We start from the raw sequence: 16932 nt of genomic DNA, 5'->3' as shown, positions 1-16932 counted from the left end.
ACTGTAGTAATATACCTATACATACATAAATTGGTATATTTGCATTAACGATTTACTTCTATTTCACTATATATTTATTATATTTTATTTGTCCTTTTGTCTGTAATTCTGTTGCACTGTAGAAGCTCTGTCACGAAAACAAATTCCTAGTATGTGTGAAAATATCTGGCAATAAAGCTCTCTCTGATTCTGTTTTGATTCTGATACACACTCTAGGGACATCAAACATCAGATTATGGGTTATATGCCGAGCTAATGTGTTTCTTATGCTGATACACTTCCGGTGACCTGTTATCGTTATCGTGTTATTTTTTTCCATTTTATATGGTTCCTTTTAAGGCATCGATGTTGTAATGTAATTCAAATACAATCTGTTAAACAGACTTTAGCATCCATTCCGTTGCTCAAGCGTATAACGAGACAAAAAGCCGTTTGCTCGCACGCGCTCGTCAGAATCGGCAGGTTAGGGCAGAAGTTCCATTAAATATACTGGGGTAAAATAAATGGTCATATTATAAAGACATGGTGGGGAAAATGTAATTTAATGCAGTGCTTCTTGTACAATCTGAGTCCCACTTTATATCGGATGTCACTCAGCCAGTGGAGATTGCTGGTTTTTAAAGAAAACAGACCTGAAACGTGCCGATTTTGCAATGGCATACAGTTCCCCAGGAAACGATTAACCCAGGTTACTGGCAAATGAAAAGTCCTATTAGCATGCTTTGGCATATACCCTATTTTCCACTTTGTAGAAAGGTGTGTTATAGGTCCCCTTTAAGTTAAAATAAATGCTAACTAGACTTTTATATTTGTAATATAATATGTACTATTATAAAAATGTTTCCTAAAAAAATAAACCTCACTAAAGCATTGCTGTGCCAAAGTAGTCACAAAACACTGTGATCCAGGCTAAACCAAACAAAAAAAAAAAATATACAAAAAGTCATCATCATCTCTTGCTGTGACAAGTCGAGCCAGACCTGAAGAAAGGGAGCGTGCATATAGATTAAGAGCAAATGAGACAGGTCTTTGAGTTATAGCTCTGCTTGAATACTGAATGAGAGCGTGGCACTTGTGTGTAATTTCGTGGAATGACAGTGTCCTCGGTGAGATCAGATGGAGGACGCTGGCATCTCGTCTCACACACAGCTGGGTCGTGCGTCTTGTTCAGGGCTGATTAATAGGCTGCGAGCTTAGAGCAATTCTCTGGCAAATGGCCCACAATTCTTCCCAACATCTGGGCTAAACTGATTAACTCATATGAAGCATTGCTGGTTAGTTAATGCAGGTGGAGTGTTTTGTTAATTTGTTTGATTGTTTGGTCATTTGTTTAATTATGTTAGAAAAGTAGGGTGGTGTGGTGGTGCAGTAGGTAGTGCAGTCGCCTCACAGCAAGAAGGTCACTGGTTCAAGCCTCAGCTGGGTCAGTTGGCATTTTTGTGTGGAGTTTGTATGTTCTCCCCATCTTTGCGTGGGTTTCCTCAGGGCGCTCCGGTTTCCCCCACAAGTCCAAAAATATGTGCTATTGGTGAATTGGGTAGGCAAAATTGTCCGTAATATACGTGTTTTGGGGATTTCAGTCATCATACAATAAACATCCTTTCTCATCAGTGACGTGCAGTCTGAACAGTCTCTCAATCATTGCGTGTTTGGACATCTTCTTGGACACTTTTAATGCTACCAAATGATTTGCTGCATTTATAAAGCACCCATGTCTTGAGGTCGTTCAGTATGATGCACTTTATTTTCTATGTGTGGTTTGGACAGGAATTGCAGGACTGAGTTTTTTTACTCAGTCAATCTCTATAGAGAAGAAAAAAAATGTGACTGCAGGTTGAAGGATAATAATGGAGTTGAAAATACTGATACAGTGCTAAAAATGTACTCAAGTGAAAGTAAAAGTACACATTTATAAAACTACTTAATAAATAAAATTCCTGAGAAAAAATAACTACTCTACAGTAATTCGAGTCATTTTTCTATTTGTTACTTTACACCCTTGGTTACGTGAAGTTTATTCATAAACCAATTTCTAGAAGATCACGTGATTATGATTGAACATGGCTAGTTCTGCATTAGCATGCATGATCCACCAATCAGGATATGCTTAACCCACTATTAAGAGAAAGGGGTTTTTCACTACAGTCATCTTCGATTTGAAGAATCCCCCCTTCCACCCCTACCTTTTCACCTTTCCCTCCATAGGGTGGCACGGTGGCCCAGTGGTTAGCACTGTTACCTCACAGCAAGAACGTCACCGGTTCTAGTCTTTTAACAGGCCGGTGGTCATTTCTGTGCACAGTTTGCAAGTTCTTCCCATGCTCATGTGGGTTTTCCCCGGGTTTTCTCCCACATTCCAAAAACATGCAAAAGTAAATTTTGTACTACAGTCAATCTCTCATCCTGCAGCATATCTCTTCATAGCATTTAATTTTTAGTCATCAGTTCTTAAAAGGGGGAGTTGTCGAGATCTACCTAAGCTTATAGCTCCCCTCTCGCCCTGCAAACGGGTGGGAGCCCAGGGCTCAAGGACTTTTTGAGCTCCGGGCTCTCTCCCCAGCACGCCAAACTTGCTTATAATCAATCATCAGCTAACTGTGAACTCTTGAATTGAAATTTATTTTATTTTATTGTGACCTCCCGTTCATTATGTAACTCTCTACCATTTTTAATCTCTTATTTTGGTGTGTTAGTTTTAGATTACTTTAATACTAGAAATTGAAGATCTGCACTTGCGAGAGCAGTTTTGTAATTCTTTACTGGGAAAAAAAAAGACATTCAGTTCAGTCAATCCACCCATTGGATTTGTGCAATGATGATGTAGATATCCTGGATAATTCTTGTTTTGATTAAGTTAATATGTGATGTAACCCATTAGTGTTGTTTTATAAAGATTACTTGGTAATTGTCTAGTATTTAAATGCAAATAATGAGTTAATGATTCAAGTAACTAATTGAATATTGGCTAATGAATGAAGCCAATATTAACAGTGACTTTATAAAGTGGGTGGAGAGATTGATCTGCTGGATTGAACACACAGTATGTACAGTTAAACAAATTAAGAAGACTGTGGTTTACAATGTCTTATTTTATTGTCATCTGCCACTTTATTCAGTTTAGTCATTTATAATATACAACTTTCATTCATGTTTTTTCATATTGTAAAGTAGCTTACTCATTTACTAGCATTATAAAATAATTCACATAAACCCAGTTTTATTTCGTTTGTTGTGACTACTTTTTAAAAGTTGAGTGTTTTCCTCAATACCAGAGCATAGATTGATTTATATAGCAATAAATATAACAACTTAATCATATAACATGTACATTTGGACACAATTTAGTTTAGCAGATTGTTTTACGTTATTGTGAATCATGTGGATTATAATATCGCAGTAATCAGTTTTCAGATGTGATTTATTTTTATAGTTTTTCAAGTGACGTCATTAATGACGCACGAAATTCAGATGCAGAGGAGGAAGTGATCCTTCTACATAGGAATCGCTATCAGAACATTAAAAAGTTTCTGTTTTTTGTTGTGTATAATTGTTAAAATCGGATAAAATGAAAAATGACAAACAGCTTTTATAGACTTCCAAATGTTTTATGCTCAGAAAGGGGAGATTAAAAACGTAAGAAGAGGCAGCATTTAATCAACATTTTTTCTGTGTCCATAAGTACAAACTTTTTTTGAACACAATAATTTGTTGACAGCACTAGAAAAGATTATAGGCAGGCCTTAGCTAAGTGCATTATGTTAATATGTTATATAAAAATCACATACAAAAAACCACCACAACTTATACAATATCAGAACATAAATAACGTACCCTGCATGTAATCGCTGCAATGTAATCTCTGTCTTATTTTGCCATAATCCATGTCTTTACATCCATGCTTTTGTATGCTTTCATCCGTTATTTTTTTTAATTCAATTCAATTTAATTTCATGGTGTCTGGAAGACATAACGTTTTCTGGATGGAAAACGTTATTATGTATTATTGTAATTTATAATAAACATGTTTTTGAACCGGGCGAGACAGTGGCGCAGTATGTAGTGCTGTCGCCTCACAGCAAGAAGGTCGCTGGGTCGCTGGTTCGATCCTCGGCTCAGTTGGCGTTTCTGTGTGGAGTTTACATGTTCTCCCTGCGTTCGCATGGGTTTCCTCCGGGTGCTCCGGTTTCCCCCACAAGTCCAAAGACATGCGGTACAGGTGAATTGGGTAGGCTAAATTGTCCGTAGTGTATGAGTGTGTGTGTGAATGTGTGTGTGGATGTTTCCCAGAGATGGGTTGCGGCTGGAAGGGCATCCGCTGCGTAAAAACTTGCTGGAAAAGTTGGCGGTTCATTCTGCTGTGGCGACCCCGGATTAATAAAGGGACTAAGCCGACAAGAAAATGAATGAATGAATGAATGATTTTGAACCACATAGTTAAGTGTATGATGTGTACAACTCTTTGTTAATGAATGCTACAGAATACTATACATATTAGTAAACTGCAGTGTAAACTGACATAGTAAACTGATCTGTGATAAATACTGTAACATTAGTGTAAACTGTGGTGCACTGTGAATATCATAAAAAACTGATACCTATTGCATAGTTGGTTTGTTTCTACAGTTCTGTTGTACCACAGCAACAATATAATTACTACAACAGTTTAATTCAAGTAATCATCTATAGTATGCTTCCAAACACTTTAGTATTTTTTCATGTGATACCTTACAGTATCTATCGCCTTGAATGCGGGCAAATATTTTTGAGTTTAGTAGAAAACATGGTCCTTTTTATATTATAAGAATTATGCGCAACATATGTGCTTACTTTTTTTTATTATATCTCCTTTGAATTATGGCATTCAAAAATGCAGACTTTCCCCAATGTCTTCCGTTCAATTTTTTAACTTCCTGCCCTCCATCTGAATTTTGCGCATCACCAGAACCACGTGATTGAAAATAACCTATTGTTGTTTGCTATTATCCAAGCTGAAATGTAAAGTATCTCCTTTATTTCCAACTCATACACACAGTTTCTTTAGTCTGTCAGCGTATTTGCTCTTGACAAATATGAGCAGATCGGTCAAGAGTTCAGACCCCCTGCTCGCAGGTCCGTGCCAGAGGAAGCTTTTCTTTTAGCCCGTCTCAATATAAGCGCATTTTACTGTCTTCACTCTTCATAAACACTTGGCTCTGAGTGGAGGAACGTCAGAGCTCTCTCTCAATTGCTGTTTAATGTTGTTCCATTTATCCAGCGTGATCAAGCAGCTTAATGATGAAAGAATAGCTGAACCAATTACCAGCTTGCAGGTTGGTAATGGCATTGTATTCATCATCCAGAGCAAAGAAAGTGCTTTTAGAGTTTGTTTTTTTTTTAGCTGATGGAAAGAGCTGCTGAATGTATTTTATTTATTTATTTTTGCAGTAGTCCTTCAGATTCTAATTGCTCTAGTTCAGCATGGTGGCAAGGTCACAGTGCCTTTGAATTGAAACATGAGGTATTCTTAAAAATATTCCTTTTTGTTTTAATCTTCCCATTTTAACTTGGCTTTCATAAACGTTCACCTAAGGCAGGGTTTTTTACGTCTACGTTAAAACGTCCAAATCTGAATTTTCATCAAGGTCAAAGGTCCAGAACAGTTAATATTACATCATTTGTTTTTAATAAACATCCATAACATGCATCACAAGTCAACACTATTTATTTTTCTTTAAATAAAGTGGCATTTGCATTCAAAACACATTAAATACAATGCAAATGTGGCAAAACCACTAATGTAAGTGCATTTTTGTACAAAACACATCAAAAGGTAGGCCCAATAGTATCTGGATAAAGACATGATGATGCAAGCTGAGATTGCATATCTCAGAGATGCAACGTCAGGCACAATACACTCAGTGGAGCTGTGAGAAGTAGCGTCAGGTGTGGGCATTAAAAAGCATTGAATGCAGGCCAACTGCACCAGGTCTGCATCCAGACCTCTCTCCAAAAAAGTGAAAAATACAAAAGGTGTGTTATGAAAACTTTAGATGTTGTAGTTTTGCGGTCCTCATGTCTGTATTTAGTGTATCCTGCCATTCAAAATGTCTGTGTTTCATTTTTCCAGTGGCATTTCACATTTCCACTCTTTACAACTCCAATTGTCCCATTACAAATCAAGAAGAATGGCTTTGTTCTGGCTTGTGGCAAAATAAACGCATACTTATCTGCCCATTTAACTTTAAACTGTCAATTCTCTTCGTCAAGATCTCCTTTCCTGTGAGACTGACATCTTCATCCATTCAAATGATCACTTTGCTGCGGTGCACTAAACCAAGAGAGCATGCGATTGTTATGCTAAATTACGTGAAGCCTCGATCACTGGATGTCATGACAACAGAGTCACGCTGGAAAACTAAGCAAATTCTTCAAAAATACAAACAACTAAACTGTTGATTTACAAGGTTTATGCATTTATCGATGAAGGAAATCCACCATTTGAATCCTATACGCATGGTCTTGCAATACAAAATAGAGTCAGGTCCGGATAGTCCAGAGTTTGAGAAGTCCTGACCTAAGGAATGCATGTTCTTGCCTTCATACTGTGAGTAAATGGTTTCATTGTCAATGTTCAAAATTCATGCTGGTGCTGATTTAATGAACTGATAAGAGATGGCATTTTGTTGTCAGTATAAAATGCATCATAGAAGCACACACAGCAGAATGAAACATCATTTCTGTGCAATCATTTCAAAATAAAGGTCACCGCTGTATGAACTAAAGTAATTATGTTTTGCTGGAGCTGTCCTTTACATTGGTGGTTCTAAAAGTGGGGGTCAGGAGCTACAGCAGATTGATATTATAGCACCAGATTACACTTTTTGACACCTTTGTGGCGATCAAATACATAATAAATAAATACAGGCCACATCTGAACATTAAGGAGGATCTCTGAGTGGCGGTCTCCAAAACTAAACCAAGAATAGATGTGTGCTGTAAACATTGTGTCCACCAGTCTCATTAGTGGAGGTTAATATTGATACACAAATTAATAAATGACTATATAAATTATAGCCTATGGTTGTTCGAATGTTACACTTTTTTTATGTTGTCAATATTCTTGTGTTTTATAGGCCTATTGTTGTGTGTCCAACATTTCTAAATGTATAACCACCTCCAAGGAATGTGAGGGTCGCGAGTCACTGGCATTGTTATTTTGTGGGTCGTGGGCTGAAAAGTTTGGAATCCCTTCTTTAAATGACACTAAACAGCGCTGTTCGATACATAGAGTTCTTCATGCCAGTGCTCTTAAATGTAATTCCGGAGGCATGAACTTCAGTACCAATGAGACATTTTTGATCAAATTAGTAATGTTTTTGCTTGAAGTGGTCTTATTATGGCCTTTTTACAAAATCTAGTCCCCAAAATGTGTCAGAAAACATTTCAGTTCAGTTTTAGTGGAAAATTCGGTTTTCTTTAAATGCAAATGAGCTGCTACACCCCGCCCCCTGAAAAAAAGAGAGCGGTTCCTTTACAACTTGTGGCTCAGTTACTCTGTCAACAGCAAAAAAATAAATAAAATCTGCATGCCATGTCAGGTTAAACTCTTAAAAAGCAGTTTCTCAGCGTAGACATAAAATGCATGCACATAAAAAGCAAGCTAAATTTTTAATGTCTTAATGTTGAAGTTTTCTTTTGCTACAACTGTCAAATAAACACCAGATTATGACAAAACACTCAAAACACAATTATTTCTTTTTCTGTTTGTAAATGCAAACAGATGTAGAAAAATGTCATTTGTATCAAAATATTAGATCTGTGGATCTGCATCTTTTGTAGCCGCACGGCGTGTCACTGTGTGTCGTTCATAGTGTGAATGGGACTTTATTATTCTTCAAACACTGCATTTAATTCAAAGATCATGCGGTCTTGTCAGTGTGTCTAGTCTTGTGGTTAAAGCACAGACTTGTAGCACAACTGCACTCGTGGTGACCTGAGTTTGATTCCTGCATCATGATCCTTTGCCAATTCTTATCCTCTCTCTCAATCCATATCTCCACTGTCCCATCTGCAAAGCATTAAAAAGGCCAAAAAAAGATCATGCAGCCTTGCTTCTGTGCTTAACATATGGATCAGGATCTTGTGATATCAACAATAAGCAAGAGGCAGCATTGAGATTTCCCTCCCATCCATTTCAATCTGTTCATTTTACCAGTGAGAAAACAGTGAAATTACTAACGCACACACAGAGACACACAGACGGAGTCTTCATATGTCGATACCTACGCAGGGCTGTTCATCACTCTTCCTCCATGTTGTCAGATCTTGTCTATTTTGCTCAGCCAATGCTAAATGATGACTGAGACTGCAGTAAGGATCCATATGTATTTTGTATTTGTGCATATATTAACTAATGCATAATTGTTTATCTTTTGCAGGACATGTTATTGTTTTGTTTCAAGGCGACTGCAAACTGTAAACCGTAAAAAACTGGTTGTAACCAAATAATTACTAAATAATGTATGCTGAAAAACAGTAGAAGGTTATTTCAAAAATTACATATCACATATAATTGTATTTTATTTAAATAAATATTTTTGTGATCAGTGCATTAGGGTGCTTTGTTTTGCATTTAATCTTATTTAGTTCATGTTTAATGCATTATCTAAATGTCAGTCTTTACAGTGTCCATTTCTCAAGATCATTAAATGTCCATCTAATTGTTGTATGTGGTTCTTGTGGCTATAATTTACTATGCCGTTGGAAAATAGTAAAATGTCTGCTCAACCTTTCAATGGTTTCACCACCTGACTAACTTTTTTTTTAAAACTCAATGGGTGTACTGTGATGGGGACGCTGACAACGGAGTGCGGATCCAAATGCAGGATTTATTAAGAATAGTCAGGCAAGCAACAATCAACACAGGGGCAATCAGGTACAAACAGAGAATCCAGAGTCAAAGTCAAAAAACAGGCGATTGATCAGAAGGCAGGCAGTAGACTGGAATAAACAATCAAACACAGCAAGACTCAAACAAGACAAGGCAAAGGAAAATGCATCGTAATGTTCACAATTCTGATAAACGGGACTCAGCCCAGAGGTGTGTGTGTGTGTGTGTGTAGGTGTGTGTGTGTGTGTGTGTGTGTGTGTGTGTGTGTGTGTGTGTGTGTGTGTGTGTGTGTGTGTGTGTGTGTGTGTGTGTGTGTGTGTGTGGTTTATAAAGTCCATGTAATCAGTTCATGAGCGGCTCCCAGCCGTGAGTGTGTGTAGTCTACTGAATGAGGAACATGTGCATGTGAGTGGTGCATGACTAGAACTTGTAGTCCATGTACTGGCGGATTTGTAGTCTGTTAGCGATCTGTGTTTACCAGCGATCTGCCAGAATTAGATCTTTGGTGATTGTGACAATGGGTCGTTATAGAGATCAGTTGTGGGATCTAATGCTGGTAAAGCTAGCATGCTATTGCTAGCTTCTCTGAATACATTCGGAAAATACCCTAGCTTTAGTAATATATTAATTCATTCATTTATACATTTTTCAACAGCTTAGTCTCTATTTCAGAGGTCACCAAAGCGGAATAAACCGTCAACTATTCCGACATGTTTTACCCAGCAGATGCCCTTCTAGCAGCAACTTAGTACTGGGAGACACTCATACACACTCATTCACAGACACACTACGGCCAGTAAAGTTTAATAAATTCATCTATGCAGCATATCTTTGGACTGTGGGAGAAACCGGAGCACGGGGAGTACATGCAAACAGTACAGAAATACCAACTTAGTGAAATGTATGTTAGTTATAAAATATTATCACTTTTTTTACAGTGGAATCACAGCTGCCAGTTATTACTGTAAATGCAACAGGACATTTTGACACTGCTATATTATAGGAAGCTTCTTATTCTAATAACCAGAACAGGCACAGGAAAAATGCATGAAAAAAATGGTTCCAAAGCTTGTTAGTGACGCACATTTCCTTTCCTTCACTTTGTTTTGAGTTTGACATGATTCAGGCTGTGCAGAGAGAGAGAGAGAGAGAGACAGTGGGATGAATTTCATAGATCTTGTCTTTCAGGTCGACTGCGCTCTCTCTCTCATTTGTTTTCCACACAAACACTTGTTCCCTCCTTCCCTCCATCAATCGTGCAGACAGAGATGCAGGCGTGTGGTGAATGCCAAGCATCTGACAGGCTGATGCAGGCTGAAATTTAGCCATCTGGCCAAGCATGACTGAAACATGTGACTGACATAGTGACGCTACAACAGAAGCAACAAATCATACAGACTTATGGGTGGACCTTTTGATTTGAGCCTGTAAGCAACCTGCTAAAACGGCGACATTGCAACAAGCGTAACACCACTCAGAAGACCATACCAACCCAATATCAATGGCTTAAATGCACTTGTTACACGTTAACAGCTGCATAGCAATACATTAGCAACTTAGCAAACATTAACAACCTCCTAGAAGCAACATTAAAGTCGATGCAGTGAAAACTATTGTGATGCAATTTCTAGAGAAACAGTGGTAGTGGCTTGTTCTTTACTGCAAGCTGATTCGAAGTAGTAAATTCTGGCTTTACATTCAGAAAGATTGGGAAAAGGGTTACAGGTAGTTATTACAACCCAACAGACTCCTCATCCTCACCATTTCTGGTTGTTATAATAGTGCTATCAAAGCTGACAATTGAAGGGTGTTGGTTAAGTATAATAACCACGCTCAATACCTTTGACAGATGTAATGTCAGAATTTAACTAAAAAAACAAACAGAAAGTCAAGTTTCAGATTTAATTGAAAAATTACAAGGGCGAACAATTCTTTTTTTTAATGAGATGCACAGATGGATTGTTCACCACAAAACTAGCAACAAAATCAATATATTTAATTTTGATTTCATGTGTACTTTAATAGTAACATTCTCTTTAGCAGCTGCATGTTATCACGCTAAAACATGTCTGATTAGCAAAACCCTGTCAACCATCTGAAACAAATAAACAACTTAGTAAACACCCCGAACCATATAGCAACTGCATAGCAGACTGCTGACATTACATTCTAATGCCCTAGAATGCCCTATCATACACTTGGTGCAATAAGGCACAAGACTGAGACAAGACGTATTTGGCGCGATTTGTTGCTATTTTCAGACCAGCGCAACTCTAATTTTCATGTTTTGCATCACATTGTTTAAATAGCAAATCCGTTTGCGCCACTTTGTGAACTCATGGGTGTGCCGGTCTATAAAGGAGGTGCAGAGCACGTTAGTTATGTGCCTATGCAGGTTCAAACTTAATACACAAAGGATGCACAGCAATACACAAATATCTGTAATATATGAAAAAAATAAAGGATTAAAATGTTACAAAAACTATTATTTACTACATGCTGCCTTCTTTATGTCCCAGGTGGCTTTTTCAGTTTATCTATGAAAATTAGCATTTTTTTGTAGCGTTATTATATGCATATTTATATTTATTTTAATAAATACAAGTTTAGGTTTGTCTATCTGTCGGGGTTTGGAGACGTATGCATCACCTTATAGGGCATAAGAATAGGACGTGTGTATCGAATATAACTGTTTTTTGATCAGACTTTGTTATTATTGCTCATTTATTCGTTTGCTGGAAATTAGAACTGAATTTAGAAATAGTTTTTAAAACAAATCTTTGCGCTTAACAAACTAAATTAAATATGTAGGCTAATGGATGTCTTCAGTGGAGTGTTACACAGTTTCCTTATCAATGGAAGGAGTACAGTAAATAGTAAAGTAGTAAAGTAAAGAGAAAGTAAAGAGGCCGAATGGAGGGGGCTCATTATTTACCCTCACTGCAGATGGTCTGTTTAACTCTTTTCTCGCTAGTGAAGCGTTTGGTATTTTTCTGCCCTTAAATTATTAACAGTGAATTCGGACACACCCCTAATGCTTTTACGCCATGCGCTTTAGACTTTGCACCTAGATCCTTAAAATAGAGCCCATTATTTGTATTTTAGCTGGCACTGTTAACTGTAAATCAGAAACATGCACTCCTTAGCAGCTGCATAATAACATCCTTTAACTTGAAACATCTTAGCAAAAACAAAGCAACTCCTTGGCCACTAATTAAAACATATTAGCAGTTTATTTAGCTAGAAGCAAGCACCAAGAACCCACCTAACAACTACATACTAAAAAATAAACAACCTGCACTCTTCACACAGAACATCTTAGGAACAACATAGCAACATCTTTGCAAGCATACTCGATTTTCAGAACTGTTATTGATTTCTGATTTTGTCTAAGCAAAGCTTGTTCATCCAGATCCTAGAAAAGCCCTTGCTAGTATACATACACATGAATCCACTGAGCATTGTCTTATTCTTGTCTTTCTGTGTGTCTGTTTTTAGAGTCACTCGCTGACAGGGTGGGCCGGCGGCGCAGTATGCCTGGCAGTACGGTGGACAAAACGGTGGTCGCTATGGATGCAGACACGTCAACACCTTTTAAAGTCACGGTACGCATTTATGACAGCAGCACAGATAAAAATAGTGTATTTACAACCTTAAGACATCTCTCTGAGCTTGAGGTTGTGCCTCAAAATGGCATTCATTTTGACTGTATATGATGCATTTTACTTATGCAGTTAATTTGATAATTGATAAGAAAATATTGAATGCCGTTTTTAAAAATGTAAATATAATCAGTTAGTTTTTTTCACATGCTCTTTGTGTGAATATGGAGTGAACTTTGAATAATTTCGCTGCTTTGATTTGACCAGTGTTTGCCATACATGACAGTTTCTGTAGTTCAGTAAACAGTTCATTTAGAAATATTACAGGTATGTCTTAAATTATTCCTTTCTTTAAATGCAATATTTCTAACAAAACATGTGCTTTGGACTGTTTTTTTTTTCAAGTTTTCAAGTAATCGTTAACATAATTCAAAACCTATACAATACTTATTAACATTAAAAAATAATCTTTAAGTTTTCTAAATATTATCATTTAATTTTTTTCATGTTTTAAATAAACTTTAATTTTACTTTTCAGTTTTATTATATTATTTATTGTCATTTTAATTTTTAAAGTGATTGTTCACCCAAAGTTTAAAATTACATTAACATTTACTCTCTCTGCGAGTTTTAAACCTTTTGAATTTCTTTCTTCTGATTGCTGTAACCCATCGACTTCCATAATAGGAAATTACTATGGACGTTAATGTGTGCCAGATACCAGCATTTTCCAAAATTCCAAAATAACTATCCCCTTATATAGGGTTGGTTACCGAAACACCCATGTAACTGGTATGCACCTGACCGAATCAGCATATGAATTTCGGTGCCACTGGTGCTGAGACAAGGACGCAAGAAGCATCAAGGGGTGCATCAAAGGCACACATAGGTACACATTGTTTCACACCATCTTTAAACATTTAATTCTAAAAAATAAGGGGTACGGACACCATCTCCGATGTTAGGTGTTTGTTCTTGTTGCTTAGGGAACCATGCATGTAGGCAACAGTGCATCTGGTGAGCAACTCTTCAGATACATCAACACGCATGATCGCATTCATTAAATTTCCTTAAACTAAGTTATCTATAGTATAGCTATATTTTACAAGCAAGGATTCTGACACAGTAATGTGAAGCAGATGCTTTACGAAAGTTAAGTTTTGGGGGGAAACACGTCCAACTTAATGAAACATTTGAGGGTGCATGGAATCAAATTAATGGCAGCGGAGTCTTTAGCTATGTTTCCATCCAAAAATGTGAATTAACTTTATGCACAAAACTGGAATATCACATAAAAGATGTGCAAATAAAGCAGCATTTCCATCCTACGAGTCAAAACGAACAAAATCGCCACTCCCTGACCAACTGGCACCAAATTTCAGCAGTAAAAACGGAATTTACTGTGGTAGGAGAAGCTGTGTGAGTGTTTTCTTCATTTAATGAGTGACTTGCACCTCAGAAGGTAATCCTGACACGCAGTGAATGCACTGTGGCGTTTGAAGGTGTGAGACGCGGAGCATAGATGCTCTTGATTCTGGAGGTCATTAATAAGATAATAACGCTAATACTAAAATGGTGAAGGTGTTTTATAATGACCAAAACAACATTTTAAATGTTTTTACAATGTGCTCAGCCTGCTGGTTTGTCCATTCACTTACATTTTTGCATCACATGATCTCTAATAACAAAACAACCTTACCTTTTTCAATGCACATACTTGAATTTGTGTGGTAAAACTGTTTTATGCGCACAAGTTTATGCCCGTTTTTTCTCATCTAATAAAAAGTTTATCTTACTCAGTTATGCGCATGTTTTTTATGCGCATTTGAAAAAATTTTAGCATCTTGGCGTATCCATCAAACAGTTCTTTTATGCACATATGCAAAATGCGCATAAAAATTATGTGGATGGAAACGGCTTTTGACCTTTTGACAGCTTACGGCATCATCTGGCACTTTCCTTGAGTATGTTTACATGGACATCAATACTCAGATTTTAATATGAATAAGACAATACTCCAAAAGGTCCACAGACACCGGCGTCACAAAAATGCGGGGGTTTTTTCTTTCCATTTGGCGTGCGATATCAAATTCCTTTAAAACAACACTCGTCCACTAATCCTTACTTAATACTCAAATAAAATACCTCAGTTTATCACGGGGCAATATGTTACTGAATGAAAGTGAAAGTGCCTAACTGCAGTTAAAAATTAAAAATGAAACACACGAAATTAAATGAAGCTCAAGAGGAAATGTGCAAAGCCTGGAGATGCAATGTTATTAATCAATCTTTGTGCTTTAGCATGTAAAACGGGATCATGAAAGGAACATTTACAAAAAAAACACACATGTAAACACCTGAATCATATTACTGTCTTATTTAGATTCAGTGCAAATCTTTTTTTGATTACTGATGTTCATATAAATGTAGTCACAAGCCCAAACCCTAGAAAAAATGAGTTCCCTGAATTTGATGACAGCCTTCCCACAGGTTAGTAGTAAGCTATTGTAATGTTAATTGCATAATGCAATCTTAAATTCAAAACAAATAATCAAAAGATATGTAATAATGCAATTCAATTCAAATATATAAAATATGAATTGATGTATACTTTAAACTTTAATTATATTGTTCAATTAAAATGAATAAATTATATATTTTTGTCAAATAATGGATTTTTCGTTCATTATTTTTGTGCCTCAAAGGTATTGGTTCTGGCACCGGTACCATTTTAAAAGTATTGATTTAGCACCAGTATCGAAATAGCGATACCCAAACCATACCTGTCAACATTCGGATCATAAAATCCAGGAGATTGTAATTATCCGGGGGTGCGCGCGAAATGAAGAGCGGGAGTTGGGAAGGTGCGCAAAGTGAATAGCTGGCAGCCGGTATGAAGATGGTTGCACGTTGGGTTCGGTGCACATGGGGGACTGAACCAAAACTCTTGCTGGACTTTACCAAAATAAAAAAATGGGGGTGGGGTCCGGAAGATTCATGAGATACAGAACAATACGGTAGATGGGCGGGAGATGGATCTGAAATACGGGAGACTCATGGGAAAAACAGGAGTGTTGGCAGGTATGACCCAACCCTACCTTTAAGTATGTAATATTATTTTAATATAGCATAATATACAATACGTATACAATAAAACAAATCACTGTGACATTTTACTATTTTTGGATAGCTTCCAGAACAGTATAGTGTTATTATAGGTCCAGTCTCATTGGAGTAAACTGTGATTAAAGGGATTTACCAAAGATGACACTTTAAACCAACAGCACACCTGATTTTCTTTTTTTTTTTTTTTTGTCACAAGACCACACCACACCACCTTTTATAACTCAGATCATGTTTGCTACGGATAACAGTTGTAGCGTGTCCCATAGAGCTTTACTTTAAGATTCTGTTTGTTGAGATTAGTGGAGCAAAGGGCACCGGATTGCACTTAACTCCTGAATGCAGTTCATTGAACTCTGTTACAAGGTTAATCCCAGCAGTTGTTGCTAGTCAGTAAAGCAGGTGTCATCACACACCCTGAGGAGAAACAGCATGTCTTCGCTTCTGCGCTGTGCGCTTCCTGCCCGGGGCAAAAAAGCACAGGCCGTAATGGCTTTTTTTTTGCAGATAAGAGAGCGATTCGGCCACAGCTGCCTCTGAAACCTCAGGTCAGCCTGAGAGGAGAGAAGGATTAGGCTCCCTGATAGAATTAAACCATTGGTTAATAGACCTCAATGGGAATCTAATGGGGAACAGTCCTTGCAGGAGATGCAATCAGTCCTGGTTGATTCGTGCTGTAAATGAGACAGATGCAAAGGGAAGCTTGCTGCATTTAGCTGCGATGTGGAAGAGCCACGGGCACAGCTGGCAGCACCAGTGCCCACGCTTCCTTGCAATTGTTGCATGGCCTACTAAGAAAGGCAGTATTGAATGAATTTACAGTGCAGTATGTGAGGTGGGTCACAGATACAGTACAGTACAACAAGCCTGGGCTATATGACAAACATCTCATATCACAATATATCATGATAATGATATATATCAGACCCAATAGATTTTCACCATTTGTTTTTTTGTGCTTTTTGTGACCAAAAAATACTAATTTTGTTGTGGTTATTCTCAGAAAATATTTAGCCTTTTTTATATCTAATTTACCATATTCAGTATTATGTTAGATGTGCAATCTTCATACATGTCACAAATCATAAAGATAAAGCTTCATTATTTTGGTCTCTTCTCAAGATCTAAACATTTTGTGTATGTGCGCACGAGGTTGTGTGTTTAAAACTAATAACAGGAGCGGATCATTTCGCTATGTTGAGCCCTGGGGTCTGTTCTTCATACTTGGATTGCTTGGATATATATATTAATAAAACTTATGCAAACTGCAATCCAAAATAAAAGTACAAAACCTATCACCTGCTGGTGGTTCAAAGAGAAAATTGATTGAAATGGACT

The 16932-nt window shown here is 37.2% G+C and overlaps 2 protein-coding genes across 6 annotated transcripts in view; one reads left to right on the top strand and one right to left on the bottom strand.

The window, feature by feature from the left end:
• dab2ipa (DAB2 interacting protein a) overlaps nt 1-16932 on the top strand; it is a 225473-nt gene that overhangs the window by 64995 nt on the left and 143546 nt on the right. For all 4 annotated transcript variants that reach the window (XM_087264337.1, XM_087264339.1, XM_087264338.1 and 1 more), the window contains one exon: nt 12368-12474. In XM_087264337.1, coding sequence (XP_087120463.1) covers nt 12368-12474 — 107 coding nt within the window. The remainder of the gene's footprint in view (nt 1-12367; nt 12475-16932) is intronic.
• The window catches only part of LOC147842591 (uncharacterized), a 496599-nt gene that overhangs the window by 384761 nt on the left and 94906 nt on the right, over nt 1-16932 (bottom strand). The gene's annotated exons all lie outside the window — the stretch shown is intronic.

This window comes from Danio rerio, chromosome 8, assembly GCF_052040795.2.
Source record: "Danio rerio strain M-AB ecotype USA chromosome 8, GRCz13ab, whole genome shotgun sequence".
NCBI classification, from domain to species: domain Eukaryota; kingdom Metazoa; phylum Chordata; class Actinopteri; order Cypriniformes; family Danionidae; genus Danio; species Danio rerio.
The sequence above is the reverse complement of the archived record's forward strand: the minus strand, read 5'-3'. Positions and strand labels throughout refer to the sequence as shown.